This window comes from Gekko japonicus, unplaced genomic scaffold, assembly GCF_001447785.1.
Source record: "Gekko japonicus isolate JY-2015 unplaced genomic scaffold, Gekko_japonicus_V1.1 scaffold814, whole genome shotgun sequence".
In the NCBI taxonomy this organism is placed as follows: domain Eukaryota; kingdom Metazoa; phylum Chordata; class Lepidosauria; order Squamata; family Gekkonidae; genus Gekko; species Gekko japonicus.
Window position 1 is genome coordinate 540,902 of NW_015169799.1, and position 24,548 is coordinate 565,449.

At 39.7% G+C, this 24,548-nt stretch overlaps 1 protein-coding gene across 1 annotated transcript in view; it reads right to left on the minus strand.

Annotated features, from left to right (window-relative positions):
• Positions 1-14,235: 14,235 nt before the first annotated feature.
• ANXA5 (annexin A5) overlaps positions 14,236-24,548 on the minus strand; it is a 31,150-nt gene continuing 20,837 nt past the window's right edge. Inside the window, exons 9-13 of the mRNA XM_015417092.1 lie at positions 18,363-18,456; positions 17,737-17,832; positions 17,240-17,298; positions 16,236-16,358; positions 14,236-15,272 (exon numbers count right to left, since the gene is read on the minus strand). Of these exons, the coding sequence (XP_015272578.1) occupies positions 15,210-15,272; positions 16,236-16,358; positions 17,240-17,298; positions 17,737-17,832; positions 18,363-18,456 (435 nt within the window). The 3' untranslated portion in view covers positions 14,236-15,209. The remainder of the gene's footprint in view (positions 15,273-16,235; positions 16,359-17,239; positions 17,299-17,736; positions 17,833-18,362; positions 18,457-24,548) is intronic.

Sequence of the window (24,548 nt, forward strand, 5' to 3'; positions counted from 1 at the left end):
CGTGACTTATTCTTGATAAACCCATGCTGGCTACTACCAATTAACTCATTCCGTTCAAGGTGCTCACAGACAGAAGTTTCACTCCAGCAGTGGGAAAGCTTACAGACAAAAGACATAAAGTTTACAGTGAGTCAAGCCCTCAGAGAAAATTGGTATAAGATGTTCTATTGTTGATATATTACTTTGAAAGATATTGAGAAAATGGATAAAAATTATAAAGGAAAGTGCTGGAAATGTAAAGAGACGGATGGTACCTTCTACCATATGTGGTGGTCCCGCAAAAAGGCCAACAAACTCTGAATAGAAATACATACTGAAATGCAGAAAATCTTGAACTTAAAATTTCCCATGAAACTTTATACTATGCTATTAGGAATTTTATCATCTAATATAAATAGATTAGAGCATGTATTGTTTAGATACATGTTAACTACGACACAACTAGTATTTGGAGCCAAATAGAAGTCTGAAATTTGCCCAAATCTTGAGAACTGGAGAGACAAAATGGAAGAATACGCTGTTATGACGAAAATGACAAACTATGTAAATAAAAAGCCAATTACTGAATTGGAGAGCCTTTTATAATTACTACAGACAAACTACATAGGTTATATAAAGTTGTTAGAGGAGCTATAAAGAAATTTAAATTGATTAATACTCAAAACCATATACTCATTGATCTTTTATAGTTACTTATTTACTAGTTATTATATTATAGTACTAATATTGTATAAAGAAAAATGTTCTTACTCCTTTCTTATATTTCTTGCTTATATGTTTTTCTACCTTGCTCTATAGATAGGAAATAATGGAAATACACATGGAAATATATTATGCTGAAGTATTGATTAGTTTACCATATTTTGATTTGCTACGATACTCTTTGCTATATTTGTCATGTTTTATATTTTTATATTATGCAATGTCCTTAAAATGTGTTTAACAAATGATGCTTTATGCTTCTAACTTTTCCCTTTGCCGCCTTTTCATTCTGTACCTGCCTTAAATGATAATTTTTAAAAAGCAATTAAAAAGACCAACAAAGTTCAATTCTGGGAATAAGCTTTGTTTGTCTTAAAGCGCCACTGGAGTCAAACTTTTTCTAGAGAAATATGCTGTAGTGCTGCAGTATCACATCTTCTTCCTAAAAAACCCAGCAACCTCCAGATACCCCTTATTTATTACAATTGTAGTAATGTAAAAGGGAAAGTACAAATGCATTTTCAGGATCTGTAATACAGTTTTGGTAGCTGGAAATAATTTGCTACGATACTCTTTGCTATATTTGTCATGTTTTATATTTTTATATTATGCAATGTCCTTAAAATGTGTTTAACAAATGATGCTTTATACTTCTCACTTTCCCCATTGCCTGTTTTCATTCTGTACCACCTTAAACAGTAAAATAAATGTATATATATTTTTAAAAGATAATCTTTAAATGTTACAGTTCTAAGCTACAGGGATGGTGGCATTACTATTCCTTTTCATACTGTTCTTTTTCTTGCATAACGCCCTGGTTCAGGTTTTTAGACCCAAAGACACATCAGTCAACTGCACCTGTCTTTTGATTTGCTAGAGGACATAGGCTGTAATCAGATAATGGCAAGAGATCTTGCCAAGTTGAGTCAATAATCCAATTAGCAGCTAGAAAAACACTCCCCTGTAACTTGACTTTACAATTTATCTCAGCCAATTAGTAGGTAGGCCCTTGGCTGATATGTCAAATTATCAAAAAGATGGCAGCACGTACGTAGATCGAAGTCACACTGACCATAATCATCTATTACAGTCACGCTATGCCACTTTCAACTGCTGTGAACCACCATGACTCTAGTGGGGAAATGGAATATGAATACATGAATTAATCCCGCCTCCTTATGTACATATTGTTTTATTGCTCCACATTCACTGTATGTTAATCATTGCAAGCTGCCCTGGTTTTATAAAGGAGGATAGTATATAGATATTTTAAGTAAATTCTAAAAAACTTAGATACAAATTAAAAAATTGTCGTGCTCCAGTATCAAACTACCCAGATGTGGTCATTTACACCACCTAGAAGCTAAAATCCAAGGAGTTAGAATATCCCTGCCAGATCAGACCTGTGGTTCAAATAGTCCTGCATCATCTTTCACTGAAACCAGTTGTCCAGGAAAGCCAATAAACAGGGCATTGCAGCTGAGGGCTTCCCCTGATGTTGGGATTAAAAAAAGAAAAAAAAAGATTGCCACTAACACAAATACATTGATTGTGAGTACATTAATTCTGTAGCCACATCTTTTCTAGAATAAAAGGCTTTCTACAGAAGAAGATTTGAAAAACAGAAACAAATGTAATATGAATTTAAAATAAAGGGGGAAATTGCTTCATTTTTTCATCCCAGTTTCAGACTTATCTCTGTTGGTTAATGTTCCAGGTGTATTTGCAAGGCAGCAGAAAGGGTTGATATTTAAGTGATTACAACAATGAGTAGAAACCCAATACTATTCTTTGTGCTCGCATGTTATTGATTCTTCAGGAAATTTGAAGGCTATATCCCTGTCTCAGGGTAAATTCAAATAACCAAGTGGCCAGAAAGGTATTTACAGACTGGCCAAAATTACTTTGTGAATTCTCTGTAGGCTGCTTTTTGTAAGATAAATTAACCTAACATGGTTACAAGTACAGCCTTCCACAGGTGTACTGTGAAGGCACATGCCACTTTCCCACTGTCTAGGTAATTCAGAAGGAATAAAAAGGATAACCTATTCCACTTGTGAAAACCAAGAAGAGTCCAGAAGTAATAAAAGCAAGAATTTTATTTCCCTGGAAGGGGAAGTAATAGTTTTGCTATTAAAGAGAAAGTTATATACATTCCTAAAAACGTGGGAGACATTAACAGGAGAACCAGTTTCATTTTAAAATATATTATTTCATAAAGAGAGAATTGTGGAGCCAGAAACTGTCAATCTACTGGTTGAGAATAGATTTAGCAAATTTCCCAAACCTTAATTAGAGTCTACTGGAGCCAATACCACGCAGACTTCAATCAGCCTCTTAGCTTCCCTCTGCCAAGGAGGAGGAAATTCTAGAGTTTATCAGCCAGTGTGTGCAATCAGCCTTGCAAATATATTGAACTGGTCTGGTGTCAGACTATGAAACATAATTTAACCTGCCTGTTGGATTCTTCAGCCCTATTTGAAGAAGTGACAGTTAAAACCTGCCTCCTGATGATCCCACATAATGTGGAAAACATTTACGTCACCACAGAGATGCCAACCTCCAGGTGAGACCTGGGTATCCTCCAGAATTACAGCTCTTCTCCAGACTAGAGAGATCAGTTCCCCTGGATAAAATGGATACTTTAGAAGGTAAAGTCTATGGCATTGTACCCCAATGGGGTCCCTGTCCTGTCCAGTCTCCATCCCCAAATCTCTAGGAGTTTCCCAACCTGGATCAGGCAACAGTTCCCCCCATCCCCTGCTGGTGGCTGGGCGGGGGGGCAACCTATGAGAAATATACTTATAGGGTATAAAATATTCTATGGTTGGATCCAAACAGTTTTTCAGTGGCTGAAAAAAGGAGGTGTCTCTTCTACCTCAACAAAGGCTATGCTGGCCTTATGGGAAATAAGATAATATTGAGTGGATCCAACCCATTGTTAGCAATTATTAATGTATTTATGAAAATGTACTATGTTCAAAACAGAGTTTTTACTGTTTCAAATTGAAAATAAGAATATCGCTGAATAAAGGAACAGAACCAGTATGAGTTATTTAACATGCACTAGGAAAGAGATGGATCTGGGTTTTGGGATACTTTCACCGCAAGATATATTGGGAAATGAATCAAGGTAGAAATATACCCCAGATTACAGACCATAGATTCAGAGTTTTACAGTGCACTTACTAAGGGCACTTTCCTGGGAGTAAGCTCCATTGAACAAACTATAAATTCCTTCTGAGTAGACCTGGTTTCGAGTATTCCCAAAACTAATAAGCAATTGACTTGCATGCGTCCCTATTCCAATTATGGTTAAAGTCTCACAAAGTTATCCACCAGCACCCTCCACTGGCTGTAGCAAAGCACCAGATTTATCTATTTATTTGGACCACATTGGAAGTTTCTATACAAAAGGATTTTATTAGTGTTCTCCATAACTTAATGGCAAAAATAAATTCTGAAACACCTTAGAGACCAACACATATACTGTGGCATTAACTTCTGTAAGCCATAGAGTATTTCAGCAGAGGCATGAAACAGCCTGAAGTTGGGTAGGTATATATACAGAAAGGATAGACTACTGTAATTTTATACACTGAAACTAAAAATTATACGAGGGTTACAGCACTGATCTCTAGAACAAGCTTGCACTGCTTGTGAACCATCAAGCCAAATGCAGATCTCGAGCCAGATATTGTGTGGCCTAGTACAAAAAGTTCCCAGTTTTTGGAGCACCAGGCAGGAAACCAGGTGTGCAGTTTTTTTTAAATTGGCTTCATAAGCTCAGGCTAACATAAGTAAGAAGGCAGGACTGAAACATTCCAGGATTGTTCTACCAGAGATGGACTGAACTTGGAGCACAAGAACAATAGTCTACCAGGACTCTGGAAGTAACCAATCAAGAAGTAATGTTATGTAAATAGCCTATCACTGGGAGTGGGGTGTGTTTGGGTGTGGCAATTGCATGCTATTTAAACAGGGCTGCGACCCTGGAGTTTAGTCTTGTTCTTGCTGAAATCACTAATAAACTAGAACTGATCACTAGACTTGAGGTCTGCTCATCCATAGAACCCACTATTTAACAGTGGCGATGAGGATGGGATCCTGTTGAGCCAGCCCAGTGCCCATCTGCACCGCACCATGCATCAGCTCCAGTGCCACGCACATTGCAACACAACCGGGACCATGGCTGCCACCGCAGGACATCTGCTGAAATTTGACCCCGCTCACCCAGAGCTTTGGGAAACCTGGGTGGAGCAGCTCATTTTTGTAAGATAAATTAACCTAACATGGCTACAAGTACAGCCTTCCACAGGTGTACTGTGAAGGCACATGTCCAGGGGCTTATCGCGCCCATCACGCTTGAGTCAGCCACTTACAACACCCTCATCACAGCGCTCACCAGCCATTTCGCTCCTCAGCCCATGGAGATGGCATGCCACATGGACTTCTACATGCACTGGCAAAAGTCCAATGAGACAGCCACTGACTTTGTGGCAGATCTTCGCCAACTGGCCCTCACATGCAAGTTTCTGAATCTCCACGATGTCCTCCTCGACGGGTTCTTGATGGGCATCCAAGAGGAGAAACTACACCAAAACCTCATTGACCATGAGGACCTCACACTAGCAAAGGCGCTATGCGAGGCCACTGCCTTCGAGAAATCCTGGCGAGCCCGCCAGACCTCCATCGCACACCAGGCCTCCACCCCCTTGGCTTCTGAGGTGTCAGATGAAGAAGAGACCCATCAGATTCGCTGCCTAGCTCGCCGTGACTCATGACCTTCTGCCGCTGCCGCTTGTCCAACGGAGACCATCACAGCGATGCCCTGCACCAGCTGTGGAGAGGCCCATGAGCGTCACTCCTGCTGTTTCTGAGATGCTGCCTGCAGGACCTGCGGCAAGACTGGCCACGTTTCCCGCACCTGCTGCTCCAAAGGAACCCGGACATGCATCGCCATGCACCAAGAATCAGTGGATCTGCACACCACCACCATCCATCAACATCAGGTATTGAATTTACCCTGGGACACCCCCTGATAAAATTAAAGTGACTGTGCTAATAGAGGGGTATGACACGAACCCCCTTTATGCAGTCAGTTCTGTGAGGGTCTGCGTGTCCGGACCTAGTCAGAGTTGACTTTATGTTTCCTGACCAGTCCTCTACACCCCCAATGTATAATATTCTCTTCGGGGTTTGTTTATTTCAGGCTGTCTTCTTTGAGGACTACTGCACAGTATATGGCTCCCCAGAAAGTCAGGCACCAATACTTGTAACATTCAAAAGGCACAGTTACTTTATTGTTGCACAGAAAACTCAACAGGGGGATGGGATATATCTACACAGGATCTTCTGATACTTTGTTGAATAAACAAATCGCTTTGCCTTGGCTTAGGTTGTCTGCTTTCCACTCTTAGTTCAGTACCTAGATGTTCCTTAGTTCACACCACACAACTCAGATCTCACTCTCCAGTCACTCCTTTAGTGGTTAATTTGTGGCTTTTATTTGTCTGGCCCCTTTGAGTCTAACTGGTCACCTAACCAGCCTTCCAGACTCCTCTCTCCAGACACTCTAGCCTTTACTCAGCCACTTCATAAGTCCCTGTGGAGCAGTGTTTCTGGTGTCAGTGACCACTCAGGTCTTATACTTTTACTCTCCTCGGTATATTAGAGGAATCAGTACAGAGTGCTCTTCCACCACAGTTCTTTACACAAACTGGTAATAGGCTGTTTCCTCAGAGCTCTGTTAGCCGATTACTCCTGCTAACTTCTCTGTCCAACTCTCCAACTGCTTCTTCCAACTGTCCGTTAGGTCAGTTTTCTGTCACTCAGGGAGTGCTCCAGCCAAAAGGCCCCCTCCCCTCTATGTCATGTGACTCAGCAGGGATCTATCTCAACATTCTACTGGTCCCAGATTTTCAATTCCGTCACAAGGGTGCACCTTGCAAAAAGGAACTGGACATGGGGTCCTCCATCTCCATCATGTCAGAAAATACTCTCCGGAGGCTGTGTCCACAAGGGGGTTCCCGCCTTCTACCCGCTGGTTTCACTCTCCAGGACTTTCAAAAGAACAAGGTGGCCATTAAGGAGTGGGGCAAATTCCACATGAAATACAGACAGTTTGAGGGAATTTTGAACTTGTTGGTGGTTGAAGGACGGCTCACCAGCTTGCTTGGACTGTCTTGGTTTGTGCCCTTGGGGTTCAGAGTAATGGGGGTGCACCACATGCAGCCCTCAGACTTCAGTATTGTGTGTGACAAGTTCCCTGCCATCTTCTATGGGACCCTCGGCCATTACACAGGGCCCCCGGTATTGCTCCAACTTAGCCACCAGGTGCAGCCCATCCACCTCAAGGCCTGGAGAGTTTCATTCGTGCTCAAGCCAAAAATAGAGATGGAGCTAGACTGCTTGGTGACTCAAGGAGTCTTAGAGCCGGTTCCCCATGCCACCTGGGAGACCCCCCACAGCAACCCCAATTAAGCCAAATAAGGATGTCTGCATCTGCGCAGACTGCAAATGTACAATCAACAAGGTCCTGAGGGGCCACGCTTACCCAGCGCCTGTGGTCAGCCATGTCCGGGGGCCCAGGTTTTCAGTAAATTGGACTTGGCCCAAGCATACCAGCAACTCCTAGTGGACAAGCCGACCACCAAGGCACAGACCACTGTCACACACTGGGGTGCTTTCAGAGTCAATCAATTGCAGTTTAGGGTAAGAGTGGCCCCGGGGATCTTCCAGAACTTGATGGAGTCTCTTTTGAAAGGCACCCCTGGAGTCCAACCCTTCTTCGATTATGTTTTGATTGTGCAATTGTACTTCATTTCAGAACTGGGTCTTGAATAGGGAGAAAGGTAGGCAGATTTTTTTTTTCATACACCCCCCATTGCCTGGTGTCTTAACTTTTGGAAGGGAAAGATGCTCTGTGTTTGTGTTTTCATTTGCTTCTTCACAAAAGCCTGTGATGCAATTTGAAATCTGATTTGCACTTGTCATCATGTTAATCAGTCAAGTCCACAACACCTCATGGTGTCCATCTTAAGAAAACAACAAATTCCAAACAAACTTCAGAGTTTTCTATAATGCTCTGAAACCCCCACCCCCACCCCCACAGTTTCTGCACTTACCTTCCAGTCTGCTGAAGAATTCTGGGAAATTTGAAAGCTTGTGTTCACTATTTTATGATATTTGGGCTGGGTTCAGTAAAAAAGATACTGCATTACTGTTGTGCTTCGTTATCTGCAATTTTGTCTTTCTGTTTCATATTATTTTTCTTTCTGTTGTACTTGGTATAATTATGCAGTAACGCTAAAGAAAAAAAGAACTCCCTGAATCATGATATTAACATCACAATTACTTCTGCTTTTCAGGATCTGAATTCCGAATTTACTGACAGGCATGGCCAACTTGTGACCTAACAACCCTATCACATCTATCAGACACTGATTTTGTATTTATTTATTTTTAAGTTGCCAGTATTCATATCAAGGTTTCACTAATTTCCACAAATTCCCCCCTCAGGACTTGGGAGAGCCCCCCAAAAAGGTGCCATAAGTACTGCTACAAAAAAAAAAAAAGCCATGCTATCAGATATGTGATAAATCTCCTGGGTTTTGTTGGGGGAAGAAAGATGGGATGCTGTTGTAAACAACACATGAGCTCTGTCATACTTCGCTTTTGGCTGGATGGATTATAAACTGTAGAGGCCCATAGGGCTGAGAGGGAGGGAGGGGAGTGGCATGGTACATACAGCCCAGTCTTTTCAGCTCTTAGGAGCTAAGCAGGGTTGGTTATTTGGATAGGAGACTACCAAGGATAACTCTGCAGAGAAAGGCAATGGCAAAACACCTCTGCTTGCTGAGGTCTCTGTAAGTCAGTTGGGGTTAGGTTATAGGCAGTGTACCCTCTAAGCTGAGTCAGTGTGAGCTAGCTCACGGTTTTTTAGCCTCCGGCTCACACATTTTTGTCTTAGCTCAGGAAAGATGGCTCCAGAGCAAACTTAATTTCTGCAGTAGCAAAATTGCTTCCTCACAACTTTAATGACAGTAGCTCACAAAGTAGAATTTCTGCTCATAAGACTCCACAGCTTAGAGGGAACGTTGGTTATAGGGCTTAGAAGGATGACAGACCCTGGACACTCTGACCTGGCAATACCTTGCAAGAGGCTGCTGCGTCAAAAGTAGCCTATGAAAATGAAATGTCATTCCTTTTTCAACTAAAGAACAAATTGCTTTCTCACCATCATGGCAAATGCAAAGAACAAATGTTAAGGAATTAATCTTACAGTGCAGATAAGCATCCAAATGCTGAACACATTCTATTTATTTCCAGGTATTCCATGTTTATTGAGTTCCTTTGTAGCACATGATACTACTTCAAGGTTTGCCTTTTATGCAGCCATCTAACCGAGAAGCCAGCATTTCTTAATATCTTAAGACTACACGGCCGTTCTTCATACTGCCAAAAACAAGGCCATCTCCAAAGGCCTTTACTGACTTTTCAAACTATGTCCATTTAATCTCAAATTTCCTTGCATTCATTCAAAAATATACTGCATTATTTTATTTTGAAAGTCAGTCAAAATGGATGAAGTCTTTTCTTTTGAGAACAAATGATTCCTCAAAGAAAAACACTCACTGTAATCTGTTCTTGTAAACAAGACAAAAGTCAGCCCAAGCACTGGAACAGCTGAAGAACATTGAAATGTGGTAGAGAATAGCCCTCATTAGACCAGGCTTTTGAGAATTCAAATGAGAACTGATTTTGAGAGGAGAAAATTATATGCTTTTGAAACACATAGTCTTTGGACAAAGTTGAAGAATATTTTGATCTTTCCTAGGCAGTCCTATTTGTTCTCAAATGTTTGCTAGCAAAGCAGCAAAATGTTGTATTGGAGACATTTGAATGCATCAGTCAATACTGCAGATATATTTTGTTAGAATCTGTCAGTATGTGTTTGCTGATGCAAGCCTAGGACATTCAGTATATATTCAGTAAGAGTACTGTACACACATTATCATCTTGACTCAGCAAGGAAGACCAGTAGAGAGATTCCCTGGACATACTAAAAAAACCACATGAAAACCATGTGTGGGTCGTCTAACAGGATCTCCAGCTTCACTACAGCATGGGTATACAGATATACATTCCCTTTTGTTTAGCAATGTAGATGGGTATATGCAGCAATGTGAGAAAGTAGATGGTGAGTGTGATACAGAGGTCCTATCTGTAGGAGGCTGAAAAGGCTCAGTTCTGGTGACAGTTGGTGGCCAACTTTAGAAGTTAAGCTTCTGCATTATTCAGAGAGGTACGTGTTCAGTCCTCCTTTCCATGACCACCTTCTCCTTCCGCATATCTTAAGTCATCTTGAATTTAGTCAACTTGCTTCTTGTATCTTTAAATTGCTTCTGTGCAATTCCAGAAAGGGAACTCCTCAAGAACTCCTTAAGAAATCAGACATAACTACTTAGGAATAAATTTGACAAATAGATACAGTTCCTTATTAAAGGATAAGTACATGAAACGTCTATTGGACTTTAAGAAAAATCTGGTGAAATGGAAAGACTTGCAAATATCTTTAATGGGAAGAATAGCCACTATAAAAATGAGTATTTTATCAAAGCCTGATGTTTTATTCCAAACAATTCCAATTTTTCAAAACTAACAATATTTCAAAGAACTTAATAAACTGATGATACAATTCATATGGCAAAACAAGAAACCAAGAATAAAGCTGAAAGCTTTACAAGATGCAAAAGAGCTGGATCTTCTATACCAGATTGGCTCTTATATTATAAAGCAGCTTCATTGACTTGGGTGAGAGAATGGATTACCTTGGAAAATACAAGGATATTAAAGTTAGAAGGACATGACATTATTGGGCTGGCATGCATTTGCGTGATATAGCAGGGCCAATACACAAACATATTTCAAACAGCACATTTTTAGAAGATCACTATTGAAAGTATGGGAAGAAACTAAAAAACTTTTCTATACCAAGATACCAAAATGGGTCTCACCACTCGAAGCTTTTACAAATCCCAATCTATTAAAAAAAACATTGTGGAGATATGAAGACTTGTTGGATAATAAAAACCAATTAAAGACAATAGAGAATCTCAAAAAACAAGATACAGACTTGAGCTGATGCGAAAGAACACAATTAGAATCAAGATATATCAAAGATAAACAAATGGGCTTTTTTGGAAAGTCAACTCAAATAGACAAAACATTGATTTATACTGATAAGCTTATTAAGAAATTGTATATTATAATGTTAGAAATTAAAACCCAAGACGAAGTGGCTAAATGTTCTATGGTTAAATGGGCACAAAATCTGGAATATAATATTGATTTACATTAATGGTCCAAAGTATGGAAAACAAATATGAAAATTACTAAAGCAACCTCTTATAAAGAAAACATTTATAAAATGTTTTATAGATGGTATATTACACTAGATAAATTAGCAAAATTTTATCCTAATATGTCAAATGATTGTTGGAAATGTCAAAAGAATGTTGGTTCTTTTTTTCATATGTGGTGGACTTGTGATAAAAGGAAAAAACATTGGGCTTGGATATAAAGAGGAAAACTTTGAAAATACATGGTCAAGATTTTACAGATGGATTGAAGAATATATTAAATGAAGTGTGTACACAACTGTAATAGAGGACAACATTTATAATAAAAATGTGCAAAAGCTTTACTTGACAATATAAGGTGTAGAAATATACTTTTTACTGAGAGAGGTATGGATAAACTAACAGATAATTCAAAGAGATGGATAGATTCTCCCATTGAATGTTTGTATAACTGTTTTGGTTTTGTGTGTTTGCCATAAAAAATAGTAAAAAAAATCAGATATAACTAGATAGCCCCTTATAAATAATTATGATGTTCCTGTACCTTTAAGAGTTGAACAGATGGCAAAATATCTAGTATGGCTCTAAGATTTTATTGTATGACCTTATCAACTATTCTGCTTCATTCTTGCTGTTTCAAAAGAAAGACAGCTTTAAAAGCATAGTAGTGTTCTTGCTCACCAAGTATTGTGACATTAAAAGTTTGGCAGTATATGGCAAAAATAAATCCCACAGATATTGCTGCTATTCACAAGATTTTATGGACATAGTTATCAGCGGAACAGTAATGATGTCAGCAGCAGCTAGATGGCACCAGAATCAAATGCAAGTCATATTTGTTTGGAAGCAAGGGCAAATGAGATCCAACATGCAAAGCTGTATGGGAAGTCTTTTGAGGGCTTTCCTACCACTTTTTAATTTCCTTGAACATTTGAATGAGGGTAAAGTTCTTAGTCAACGACTTTGCAGTATTTTAAGTCTGTTAGCCACAATTATTGTTCTTAGCTCAGATACTGCCACCTCCACTGTGCATCTCATCACAAAGCACATTTTTGGACAAGTGTGTAAACGAGGAATTTTAAGCACACTCTCTTCCTGCATGTATGGTCTACAAGCAAAACCATTTTCAAGACAAAAATATGTTTCAGAGGAGCAGCTATTAAAGAAAAATACCAAAATACATATTACACTGGGAAATTAGCCTGGAAATATAGAATACCAGGCAGAGCTCCATTTTATTCAAGTTCCAAATGCCATCCATTCCTGGAAATTTTCAAAATGAAACTGAGCTACCATCCAAGAGTAATTCAGCAGTGCATGCATAGGGTCGCCAGCCACCAGGTGTGGTCTGGAGTTCTCCTGGAATTACAGATCAATTCCCCTAAAGCAAACAGCAGTTTTAGTGGGTAGACACTATGCCATCTATGGCATCACAACCCTGCTGAGCATCCTCCCCAAACTTCACCCTCCCAGGGAATATCTCCAAACCTCCAGTAGATTCCAAAGCCAGAGTTGCCAATCTTAGACATGCATCATTCAGAGAAACAGTACAAGAGGGTGCTTGTGAAAAGCCTGTCAAGGTTAGGCAAGGGTGGAATGACATCATGCACTTCAGCAAACTTCTCCCAGGAAACATCATCAGCATTTTTTTCACTGACATTTCAAGAAAGGAGAAATGTCTCTTCCTACCAACACTTTTTCATGTCGACTGACTGTTCTCCAGTGGTTGTCTAGGATACAGATAGACAAAATATACAAGCACCTGAGGGAAGCTTTGCTGTTGGCAAGGGGTCTGGATATTTTGTTAAAACGGAAGCCAGTAAAACAATAAGCCTAGAAATCAAAGCAAATCGTTGTTTTTTTTAAGTTAATGCAGGATTCCAGACGCTGTCCCTACCCCAAACTGCTTTTCTCCCCTTTCTGCAAGGACCAGGCACATGTTTACCATGAATATAAATTTAACCATGCAAGTTCCTGATGATGCCCATTGTAGGTGAAAGGCTTAAAAAATTCTGTGCAGCTAAATTTGTTCTAGATCCTTCCATCATTTTACCTACTGCTGTGCTATGTAATAGCTAGATCTAATTCAGTGCCATTAAATTTCATTCTCAATCAACCTTGTAAATGAGTTCTGTGTATGTGAGATGGAGCACAAACAACTCCTGCAAACAGATGTTCACATCCAAGCAATCAGATGATGGTTTCTATACAGCTGCTCAAAACTGGACTAAGCAGCCATTCCAATAAATACAAACTGGAAATAACCCACAGTAGCCTTAAAATGACTTGTAAAAGGATTTTTTTAATTTGGAAAACCAAAACATACAAAGGAAATTTTAATATTGCTGCACATTCTTTAACTCAACCATAGAATGGATACCAATTCCACAGCTGAAAAGTTTACCCAATGGCTGGAATGTATTGTTTGACTGAGTGGCAGTGACTTTGACTGACCAAAGAACTGCCAGTTAGATTTCCCCACATTAGAAAGGTACTTGAAATGACTAAACACCACCTGAGCTTTCTGAAATATGTTCCATTTTTTCAAGTTTAAGAATAATTTAGAAAGGTAAAATTCCCATCTGTGACCCTTTCAAAGCATTCTCTTTGACACGAGTATATGCAACAGCACCCAACATGCTTGTAGATATGGTTGCTACCATATTTAGTCTACACCTGGGGAAATTATAGTGCGAGGTCAGATATCAAGGAATCAACGTGCTCCTCTGAATGATTCAATGCCCAAGATGAGTGTTAATCAAATATGCACCTGTATCTCAAAAGCACATTAGGGTTGCCAAACCTCCCCCTGGTTTGCCAGGGGTCCCCCGTTTTGGGGGGGTTCTACCATCTGGCCGGCGGGGGAAGCCCCGCCCCCACCCCCAACACCCACTCCTCTCTCTCCCTTTAAGTGTGTGGAACCCGTGTTTCCTCCCAAGCCCAATCTCCACTTGAGATCAGGCTTGCAGGGAAATGCCAGCTTCGTGCACTTAAAAGGGAAACGCAGCCGCTCTTAAATGGGAAACGCCGGCTCCTGCACTTAAAAGGGAAATACCGGCTCTTTTAAGTGCAGAGAACTGCCTTTTCTGGAGATCCGGCGCGCGGGCGGGTGGGGGGGCACCGGACGTCCCCAACGTGACGTCATCATGTCGGGGATGCCCCGCCCCCTCCAGGAACGCCCCCAAAGTCCCCCACTGGGGGTGGAAGATGGACTTGGCAACCCTAAAGCACATTCCATGCCAGAAAAGTATCATATTGCAAGCAGTCTGATTTCTAGCGACTAATAAAGCAACCCTATGGTGGACTTTATAACTCAAACTGGATATTAGATACAATTCTGTGAAAGTACACGTCCTAAACAACTCTGGGGTTCTTTTTAATTAAATTCAATTTCTACCCTTTGAGTGCAATACAGAAGTTATATGTTCAATAAAATTATTACAGGGTGATTAATAAGATTTCTATCGGTTGGATATGAAACATATTGAAGAACTGCATAATAAATTACAGATCATTATAATGCTCATTATTTCTTTGCACTTGATTGGTCCTTTACATTTTAAATGACAACTCAGTTACTGGTTTAGTTAGTTCTTTTAATAGCACCCCAAAAAAAATAACATTGAGACAGGTCATGCATCGTTCACAACTGTAAGGCCATCAGCAGAAGCTTTCTTCTAGTAAACTGTCTATAAATAAAGAGGGAAACTACAGCTCAAGTTACTAAATGTTTGGTTTTGGTTAATGGGTTGTGTTTTACTTCTGCTAACAGAAAAAAACATGTTTATGGCTTCTTCATGTTATATAAAAAAATAGAGGGTACATTAGGCACTTTTCATATGAACTTCCAGCTGGCTAGCTTCTTAACAGAATGTAAAAATTAGACTTCTGCAAATGACACCAACTGGGGGGGAGGCAATACTCTGGGTGAAAATGGCGGTCCTGGGGGGGGGCAGCATCCAGTACTGATTTTAGCATGAGGTGGTGAATCACTTTACTAACACCACAAACATTGAATTTAACAATAAGGATGGCAATTGGAATGCAAAGGCGGCTACAGCTGAAAATGCAAATATATAGCTTAGCTGTACAAAAGGGAAAGAGCCAAAAGGCTGGTGCTAACATGCTGTCCTTCTGTAGGCCTTAGTCGTCTTCGCCACCACAGAGCAGTAAAAGGCCATTCCTGTAGTCCCCAGATGTGTCTTTCTACAAATAAAACACACAATCAAATGGCAATGAGTCATCAGTAAACCCCAAGGAAAATTCTTGCCAGATGACAAGTTTTTCACCACAGGAAATCCATTGGTATGACTATCCATTCAGAAATGGTTCATAAAAGGTCTCTGGTGGCAAGTGATCCATTGTCTACAACACACATACCAAAATGCAAAGGAAATAGAAACATACTCCATATCACAGCAATGCTCCCTCTAAACTATGGAGTCTTGTGAGCAAAAATTCTACTTTGTGAGCTACTGGCTTTAAAGTTGTGAGTGAGTGATTTGGCTACCGCATTAATTAGTTTGCTGTAGAGCCATTCTTCTTGAGCTAAGACAAAAATGTGTGCACCGGAGACTAAAAACCTGTGAGCTAGCTCACACTAACTCAGCTTAGAGGGGACACTGCACAGCACTGTCTTCCACTACATACTTCAAACATGACAAAATGGTATCCTTTAGCAAGTGACCATTCCAAAGGAGATGCCCAGCCCACAAATCAGTTAAACCAGAGTACCCATATGTAAGACGATATAATTCCAAGTATAGCAAAGGGATCTGAACCATAATTAAGTGTTACAGCTGGGGACATACCAATACAAATGCTATGATGTACTTTCTTTATATTTGCAAATGGTTTTGTGGCCCTTTCTTACAGACCCAGGAAAATGCTGACTGCCACTTTGGGGTCAGGAAACAATTTTTCTCCAGGCCAGTTTGGCTGGAGATCCTGGAGATTTTTTGTCATATTCTGGGCGTGGAACAGCGGTCACTGGGAGTGCCTGGGGGGGGGTTATATGTGAATGTCCTGCATTGTGCAGGGGGTTGGAATAGATGACCGTATGATTTTAATTTTATGGCCAAAAAAACCAGAGAAAACAGTGGCTACATAGACTGGCAGTATTAGCTGCTAGAAAAGGAAATCAATTTTATTTATAAAAAGTAGACTAACCTGAATTGCATGGTACAAAGATTTTGCAAAATCTCTTCTGAAAGCCTTCCTGATGTCCAGCAGATCAATCTCACTTCTTGTAACTATGATTCTGATCACGGTATCATCGTCAGTACCTGCTCCCTGGAAAAAAAAAGGTGTCTCCTTTGAAGTCATCCACTAAGTGTATGCTCCACCTTGCGCTATGCCGTTTCAATTCCCACAGATTTCAATGGGGTTTTAGCAGCACCTCCTTAATTACTATCTTGTTGGCAAGTGGGTAAAGTTTTTCTAATGGTGGGGAAATTGCATGCATGTGCTGAAAACAAAAATTTCTCACACAGAGCTGCCAGTCCATAAACATCTGCATTAATCTTCCATAAACATCTGTATTAATCTTCCATGGCAGGCAAAATGTTTGACTGGAACCCTGGCAGGCTCTATTCAAGGACAGCATTTTCATCATTCAGATGAAAATATCTGCATCAAAGCTGATCGACTGAAGGCAAATGGAGGAGGACAGTCTCTCCAAGGAGATGAATTGGTAGAAGCGACACATGTCCATCAAGAATTGGAAGAAAGGAGGAACTGGTACAAATTAAGCAGAAGACATTGAACCAGACATCAACATATCTGGGGCTGGCCCTCTTGCTGGGATACTTCCAGATGTTATCACTGCTGATGACATCATCACATCCTTTTAATTTCAGAATTATCAACAACAATCACTTCCAGGTTCTATACTTGCACACGTAAAATAGGGACTGGAATTCTGTGTCAATATCTGTCACACACACACTCTTTTCCTGATATTTCCAGTAGAAAACTAAAGCAGCAGTCCTACATAAACTTGGTTCATTGGATGTGCTTCTAACTAAACAGGCAAAGGAATGAGCTGTTTAAATGTTTAAATAGAAGAAAACAAACCAAAAGGTTAATTTGGAAGAGCACTAGATACAGACTTAGGAAACAAAATGTTGATAACAAATATTTCCCTCATTTTTTTAAAAAAGAAAGTCACTCACTTTCATTGCATAAAACAGCGATTCAGCAAAATACGCAGGAACACTTCGGACACACTTCACTGGGGGAAATAAAAAAATCTATTTGCATTTATGAAGCAAAGCATAGTGAAATATTGCTATAAAAGACTGCAAGCTGTTTCATCCTTCCTGTACCAGAACAAGCGAGAAAGAGCAATTTTCTATCATTTTCAGAGTTTACAGAAATGGACATTTCCTTCAATACCTGCTCCCTGGGTTCCCCGACCCAAAGGCGTAATTGTATTTAGTTACAAGTCACAGGGCCAAACATAGACGCTGACCTAATCACCTTGTGTTGGCTAGGAGCAAGATCACCAGGTGTGTTTTTTTAAGTATCTCCTCCACTAAGGCTGTTAATCAGGTTACCAAAGATAGTGTTATTTTTCATTTAATGGACGCATCATACTGAGGGGTTTTTTTCCCAAACCCTCACTTGCAGTTCTTATAAATAGTGCATAGGTAGGAAGAGTGTTCATTACCGACTGCCAGAAGCAGCTTCTCTAGCTCCCCATCAGTTTCACGGTCAATAGTTTCTTCAATTTGAAAGCCAGCAATGGTCATGTATTTATCAAAGACTGAAAAACAAACAGGTGTCTTTGCTGATTACATGCAATTTACAGGTTAATTCTTTTCAGCTTCTCCAAACAAGCACAATAAAGCACAAAGTTAAATTGCAAGCTGCATCTCGATATCTACTGCTGAGGTGAGACAGAGTTCAAATTGGCAATCCCCCAACCCCACCAGAGTGGTTAAGTTCCACAAAGGTGACAGACCTTATCAAACATTACACTGTTTTAATGTACACCTTCAGCTTTTTTAAAGTGGCATGTGAATGTGACAAAAAAGGCTTTGAAAGCATGCTTAGCAGAGACATGCAGCAAAGGGCTGGAACAGACTGTGAATCTGTTGAGTCTACACTCAGTGGCAACATCTGTGTTTATACTGGGTAATGTATGAAATGGTTGTAAGAAACTGAAGACAAGGAGCAGCATAGCTGGCCTATCACAGGGCAGTAAACCAACAAGGCCAGAGGTTTTTTTCAAGGTTGCCGTAGCCAGTCACATCCATGATAGAAAAGTAGTCCAGAATTTCCAGTTCTACTGACCCTTCCTTAAATGAGAAATACTTCGCGTTCCCAGGATGGTGATGAACTTTTCTTCATCAGTTCCCCATTTCAGCTCGCCAGCCCTAAACAGCTCCTGTTACGATCCAAAGGGGAAAAAATTTTCTTTGCCACAGATGGAAGGTTTTTTTGTGTATTCAGAACAGAGCTATTGACACAATGAAAATATTCAGCCACAACACAAAAGTTGCCTTTTTAGTAAAGTAGATCACAGATTAAATACCTATACGGTTTATATCTATAAAGGGTGGCAAAAAAGCCTAAGCCCAATTCTATTTATGCAAAGAATTTTTCTGAAGCCTCACAAAACTGGAATCTTTTGCTGCCTTAAAGGTTAATATTTTGTTTTGTTTTTGCTACAACAGACTAACACAGCTACCACTCTTGGAATCATTTTACACAGAAATGTTACTACTGCCAGGGTACTTCTAACACAGTCGGCATCAACATTTGTTGAGGAAGGGGAGATAGTTGCCACCAGCATTTTGGTTTGCTCATATACTGCTGCAATGTTGAATTCATCTTGGTTGCATTTGGAAAACTAAAATGGAATTAATGTAGATAACGAATAATTCTCATGGCTAATTCTAAAATATGTAACATGCTCAACTGGACAATATAATATTTCAAAAGGATAGCATCAAAACTTGACATCTGTGCTCCATGGAAAACTCAGGCAGCTATATACGTATCCACAAATTTTGGCTGGTCTTGGTCATCATCAAAATGTGATGGTGCATAACCTTGAGACCTGAGATATCGTTTCTGATGTTATTCATAAGCTTTTCCACCTTCTCCTCTAGATCTAAGCTGGTGGAGTGAGCCACTTGTGGGCCTCCGCCAGCTTTGGGGAGAATGGCTCTGGACTTCTGAAGCTAAAAGTAAGAATCAACTCCCTCCTCCATTTTCAGCTTACAGACAAAGGAAAGCGCATCTTTGCAGCTGTACAAGCTCAGTAGAGGCAGACCATGGGAAACCAATTTCTGGGTTCCTGATTATATGGTCAGCCAAGATTAACACTCATGCTTACCTGTTTAGGATTACAATATGATTTCCCAAATGAAGTATCAGACATTGGTAAAATGGAAAAAATTAAATAAAATCAAGGACTGGAAACATAAGTTTTGCATAGAATATTTTTTCTATGAAGTAACAGCCATAGATGTTAATGCTTTATCAAGGTTATAAAAAGTTAGAACATCAATCTGAAACTATCATGTCTGGAAATCCAGACTTCATTTTTCCCCATCAGATTTCAATTTTTTTTCAAACTGTGATCTACTTAGTTAATAACTTGTTTTGCCAATACCAAATGACTGTTAAAGCACACAATCAATCTAAATGACAGAAAGTGGATTTCGATCAGTTCTAAAGTATAATTATTTATGAATGATAGTACCTAGAGTCGGATTCGACTGGCTTTCGAGCAAGGGAACCTTTACCTTTTTACTATCCATTAAACCCTTTTCTTGACATATGAATGGTTCACACATAAATGTCGATGGCTTGTTGCGTCTTGCTTTTTAACAAAATGCTCTAGGAAAAGATGGCTATTTATATTTAATTCCAAATGCATGATTCTTTTTTAATCGATAACCAAAGCAGTGTAGCTTGTCTTGGGTACGCTCTGAAAGGGTACATTAAGATCCGTCTACCCCAACTCCTGCTAGCAGTATTAAATTCCCAGCATCTAGAATATAATGTGGAGCAGGAAAGGCAGCATGGTACAGGCCAATCTCTTCAGATCTTGGAAGCTAAGCAGGGTCAGTACTAGGATGATAGTCTGCCAAAGAAGACTGCAGTGGAAGGCAATGGCAAACCACCTCAGCTTCTCACTTGCCTTAAAAGCCCCATGCTTGGGTTACCATAAGTCTTTTGTGACTTGATGGCACTTTAGCATACATAGATTATAATGTGCCGTAAGGAGTCAACAGCTGTAAACAAGGGGCATCTTGCTGGAGAGGCAGTATTCTCTCCAGAAACAGCCCTTACCCTTGTCCAATGCGTCATCATCACATTATTAAATAGGATTTATAGGACTTTTTCCTCAATTAAGATTAAGAATTACTCAGATATTTTACTGGATCAGCTTTGTTGGCAGAACATAAAAAATAAACCTTCAAGAGGTACAAAAATGTTTGTTGTATTAGAAATGTTTCTGTGGCTATTTTGTTCCACCTTGGCTTCCTTACCACTGTACTGTTTTCAGAAGCATCAACAGGATGCCATCCTCTATTTATCCTGCTTCTGTTTTTCCTGGTCTGGTACCATGCTTTTGGAAAGGCTGAAATTCGGACACCATGTGGACAGGAAGGTGTGCATTTTTATAAATTCCAACCCACAGTTGCAACTTCTTCATCCCACAAATACACTTGAGGTCTTTTAGCACACTTTTTTTGCTAGGAATTGTTAGATCACTATAATATTAAAATAATCTAATGCCACAATATACTAGATACCACCTTTCATTTCTTTAAAAAAAATCTCTACCCTTTTCATAATGTGCATTTCCTCCTATAACTTCACAATGAAAGGAGTTAAAGACACATTTTTAAAAAAAGAAGGCTGGAAACGAGTGGATTGTGGCAATAGACTGTTATAATGTTATTGCGCTATATCAATCTAGCAATTTCTAATTTTTCTTCAAAAGCTGTCAGCTGGGAGGGATGGCAACCGCAGGTAGGGTAGTAAACAAGACAAGAGAATGGAAAACTGCAGTGTGGACATTCCACTGCAGCAGCAAGAGGTACACAGATAATTCTCTCCATGTGAAAGCAGCTTGTGTGGTTAGTGTGTCATATGAGGACCTGGGAGACTTCAGTTAACCCTCATTATACCATGCAGCTCACTAGGTGACTTGGGCGTTATCTGTGTAATTTGCACCACATGGTTCTCCTGATGACAAAATACTGGGAAAATCATTCCAATCAGAGATCCTTGGGGGAAGGGCTGGGTAAAATGTATAAGTGGATAACACAACTGTTAGCGTTATTCTGGGCAAGTAATTTTACGGGACCACTAATCCATCCTTAGCTCTATTCATTCAAGCTCTTCGATCACCCTCCTTCAAGCTGCAATCTACCATGCTGTGGGTATTTATCATAACGGTGGCACAAGACAGTCAGGGTAGCTTGGTGCTGACTAGGGGTGTGCATTGGGCTTCCTGAACTGAAAAAAATACTGAATAAATGCCTTATTCAGTATTCCTAAACTGAATGCAAATTCAGGAAACTTTTTGGCAACCAAATAGTTTCCCAAATTTATTTGGCTTTTTTGGCTTTCAGGTAGCCAAATGCCAATTTCCCTCCCCCTGTGGCTTCCCTAGTCAATTTCACTCCCCACCAGTCCCATGTTAGGTGGGAGTGAAACTGACCAGGGAAAGCCTCCTCTCTCTGCTGCTGGAGAAGCACAGGCAAAGAGTGCAACCATGTTTAAATGTCTTTCTTTCCCTCCCTGACTTTGGGGACGGAAAGGAAAGCTTTTAAACATGCCTGCCCTGTCTCTGCCTGCCAGCTGGAGAAGGGCAGGCAAGGAGCCCAGGCATGTTTCCATGCCTACCCTTTGCTGGGGAAGCGAAGGAGAGGCAACAGACAGAAAACCCTTATTGGCATGTCAAAGATAAAAGTACATTAATTAAAAAAAAAAACTACATTGAGTAACAAAGCAAGGCAGCTAGAGAAGGGAAGGGAAGGCAGAGAGAGGAGGCTTTCCCTGGTCAGTTTCACGCACACAGCCTGTAGGCTTTTAGGTTTAAATGGCTTAAACCCAACAGCTGACTGGCAGGGAGTGAAATTGACCAGGAAAGCTACAGGGGCCTTGGGTGGAAACAAAGGTATTTTAACATGCCTCCCTTCCCCCCGGTTGGGTATATCAGACCCAAATATATTCGACAATACTGAATATTTCCCCAGCCCTGATACTTCACTGGTATTGGACTGGGGAAATGTGGCACTTACCAATATTTTTTTGGTCTGATATACCCAAAGCCCAAAAAAATACAGACTTTTTTTGGTGTGTACCCCCTAGTGTGTGTACCCCCTAGTGCTGACTGTAAATACCTGGGTAAAAACTGCTGCAGATACATATGCATTCTTAGAGAGTGTTTGCACACAGCTGACAATGCCGCACTGTACCTTTACAGCTAGAAACAGCAGCACTGGACTGTCTAAGCTGGCCCAGTACAAGATTGAAAGGCAGCAACAAGAACCAAAGGGAGCACAGTGGCTACAGAGGAGGACAGTGACAGGCGGGCAGCAGAGGAAACAGGCTGTCATGAAAGTGGACTAGAATAGATTTATCAGCACAAAATTTAGCAGTGATAAAACTTATCTGCATTGGAAGGATAATCAACTACAAACTGGACACAGACTGAAGGTGGTGGTGGTTAAAGACAGGAGAGGGCTACAAGTACCAAAGAGTATTTACATTTATTTTGAATATTTGTATGCTGCTTCTTCATGGTCCAGCTTTCAGTACCCAAGTCTTTTTTTTTTTAATTATATCCCCAGGGATAGATGCCATTTGTCCAAATGAAAATATTACTTGAACCGTAATTCCCTCTAGTAGCTTATAGTAATTATCTTCGAGAATTGTACTATTTCTATTAGATAATATTATTCCTAGATATTTAACTTTTTTCACTACCTCTATGTTCGTTATCTTATATAATTCTTGAATTGCCTTGGCCGTACAATTTTTGTTATTATTTTAGGTTGTTTTTTTTCAGGTTAATTTTTAGTCCTGCTTTTTCTCCAAATTCCTGTATGATGTTTAATAGATATTGACTTGATACGATCGGATTTTCCATTATAAATACGACATCATCCGCAAATGCTGACAATTTAAATTCTTCCCCTTTTATTTTAAGACCAAATATTTTTTTATCTTCTCTTACCTCATTATTTAATGTTTCCAGTGCAAATATAAACAATAAGGGTGAAAGTGGGCAACCCTGACACGTTCCTTTCTGTATCTCGATTTGCGACAACGTACCTTCATTTATAATTACATTAGCATATTGTCTATTATATATTGCCCGAATCATTGTCGGAAAATGTGGTCCACACCTCCAGCTATTTAGTTTTTGGAGTACAAATTCCCAAGATAAGTTGTCAAAAGCCTTTTCTGCGTCCACAAACATCAAGGCCATTTGTTTTTCTGGATGTTGTTCGTAATATTCTATAACATTCATAATTGTCCTCATGTTACTTTTTATCTGCCTTTTTGGTAGGAAGCCTGTTTGATGAATTACCTGGGCTAGTACTTTTTAAAATCTCGTTGCCAGAATATTTGCAAATATTTTATAATCCACATTCAAGAGTGATATTGGTCTATAGTTTTTAATATCTGTAGGATCTGTGTCTGTTTTATGTATTAAAGTTATTACAGCTTGATACCATGAGTTTGGCGGTTTCCCTATTATTCCTATTTTTTGGAGTAATTCTTTAAATGGTAGACTGATCTGTTCTTCAAAAATCTGATACAATTCTGCTGGAATTCCGTCTGGCCCTGGGGCTTTTTTCTTCTTCTGTTTTTTGATTGCCTCCACTACTTCACACATTGCTATTTTTTCATTCAATAACTCTCTATGTTCTTTCTCAAATTCCTTATGATTTCTTTCTTGTACATATTCCCTTATTTGTTCCCTATTTTGGTTCTCCTGTTTATATAAGCGTGTGTAGTATTTTTCAACAATTTCTTTTAGTTGTTGTATACTATATTTTAAGTTTCCCTTTTCACGTCTTAGAGCTACTATAGTACGTTTCTCTTTTTCCTTCCTGAGTCTATATGATAACCATCTTGTTGGCTTATTTGCGTTTTCAAAAAAATATTGTTTTGCGTACTCTATTTTTTTGCTATCTCTTGTGTTAGTAATAAGTTCATTTCATGTTTCAAAGAAGTTCAAAGAAGTTCATTTAGAGACAAAGCTCCAAACAAACAGTTTCAGTTCAAGGGGATAAACATTTACTCAAGCCACTGATCAAATTAGCTGCCAACTTCCCTGTTATTTTTAGGGGCCCTGCAGTGGGAAATTTTAACATACTCCATAGGAACTAGAGTAAGTTGATGAACATGCACCACACAAATTTTCTACAATCTGAACAAGTCCAGTCAAAGCCGTCCCTACTGATACTGTATTTTATGTTCCCCTTTGTCACTTCTTTTCAG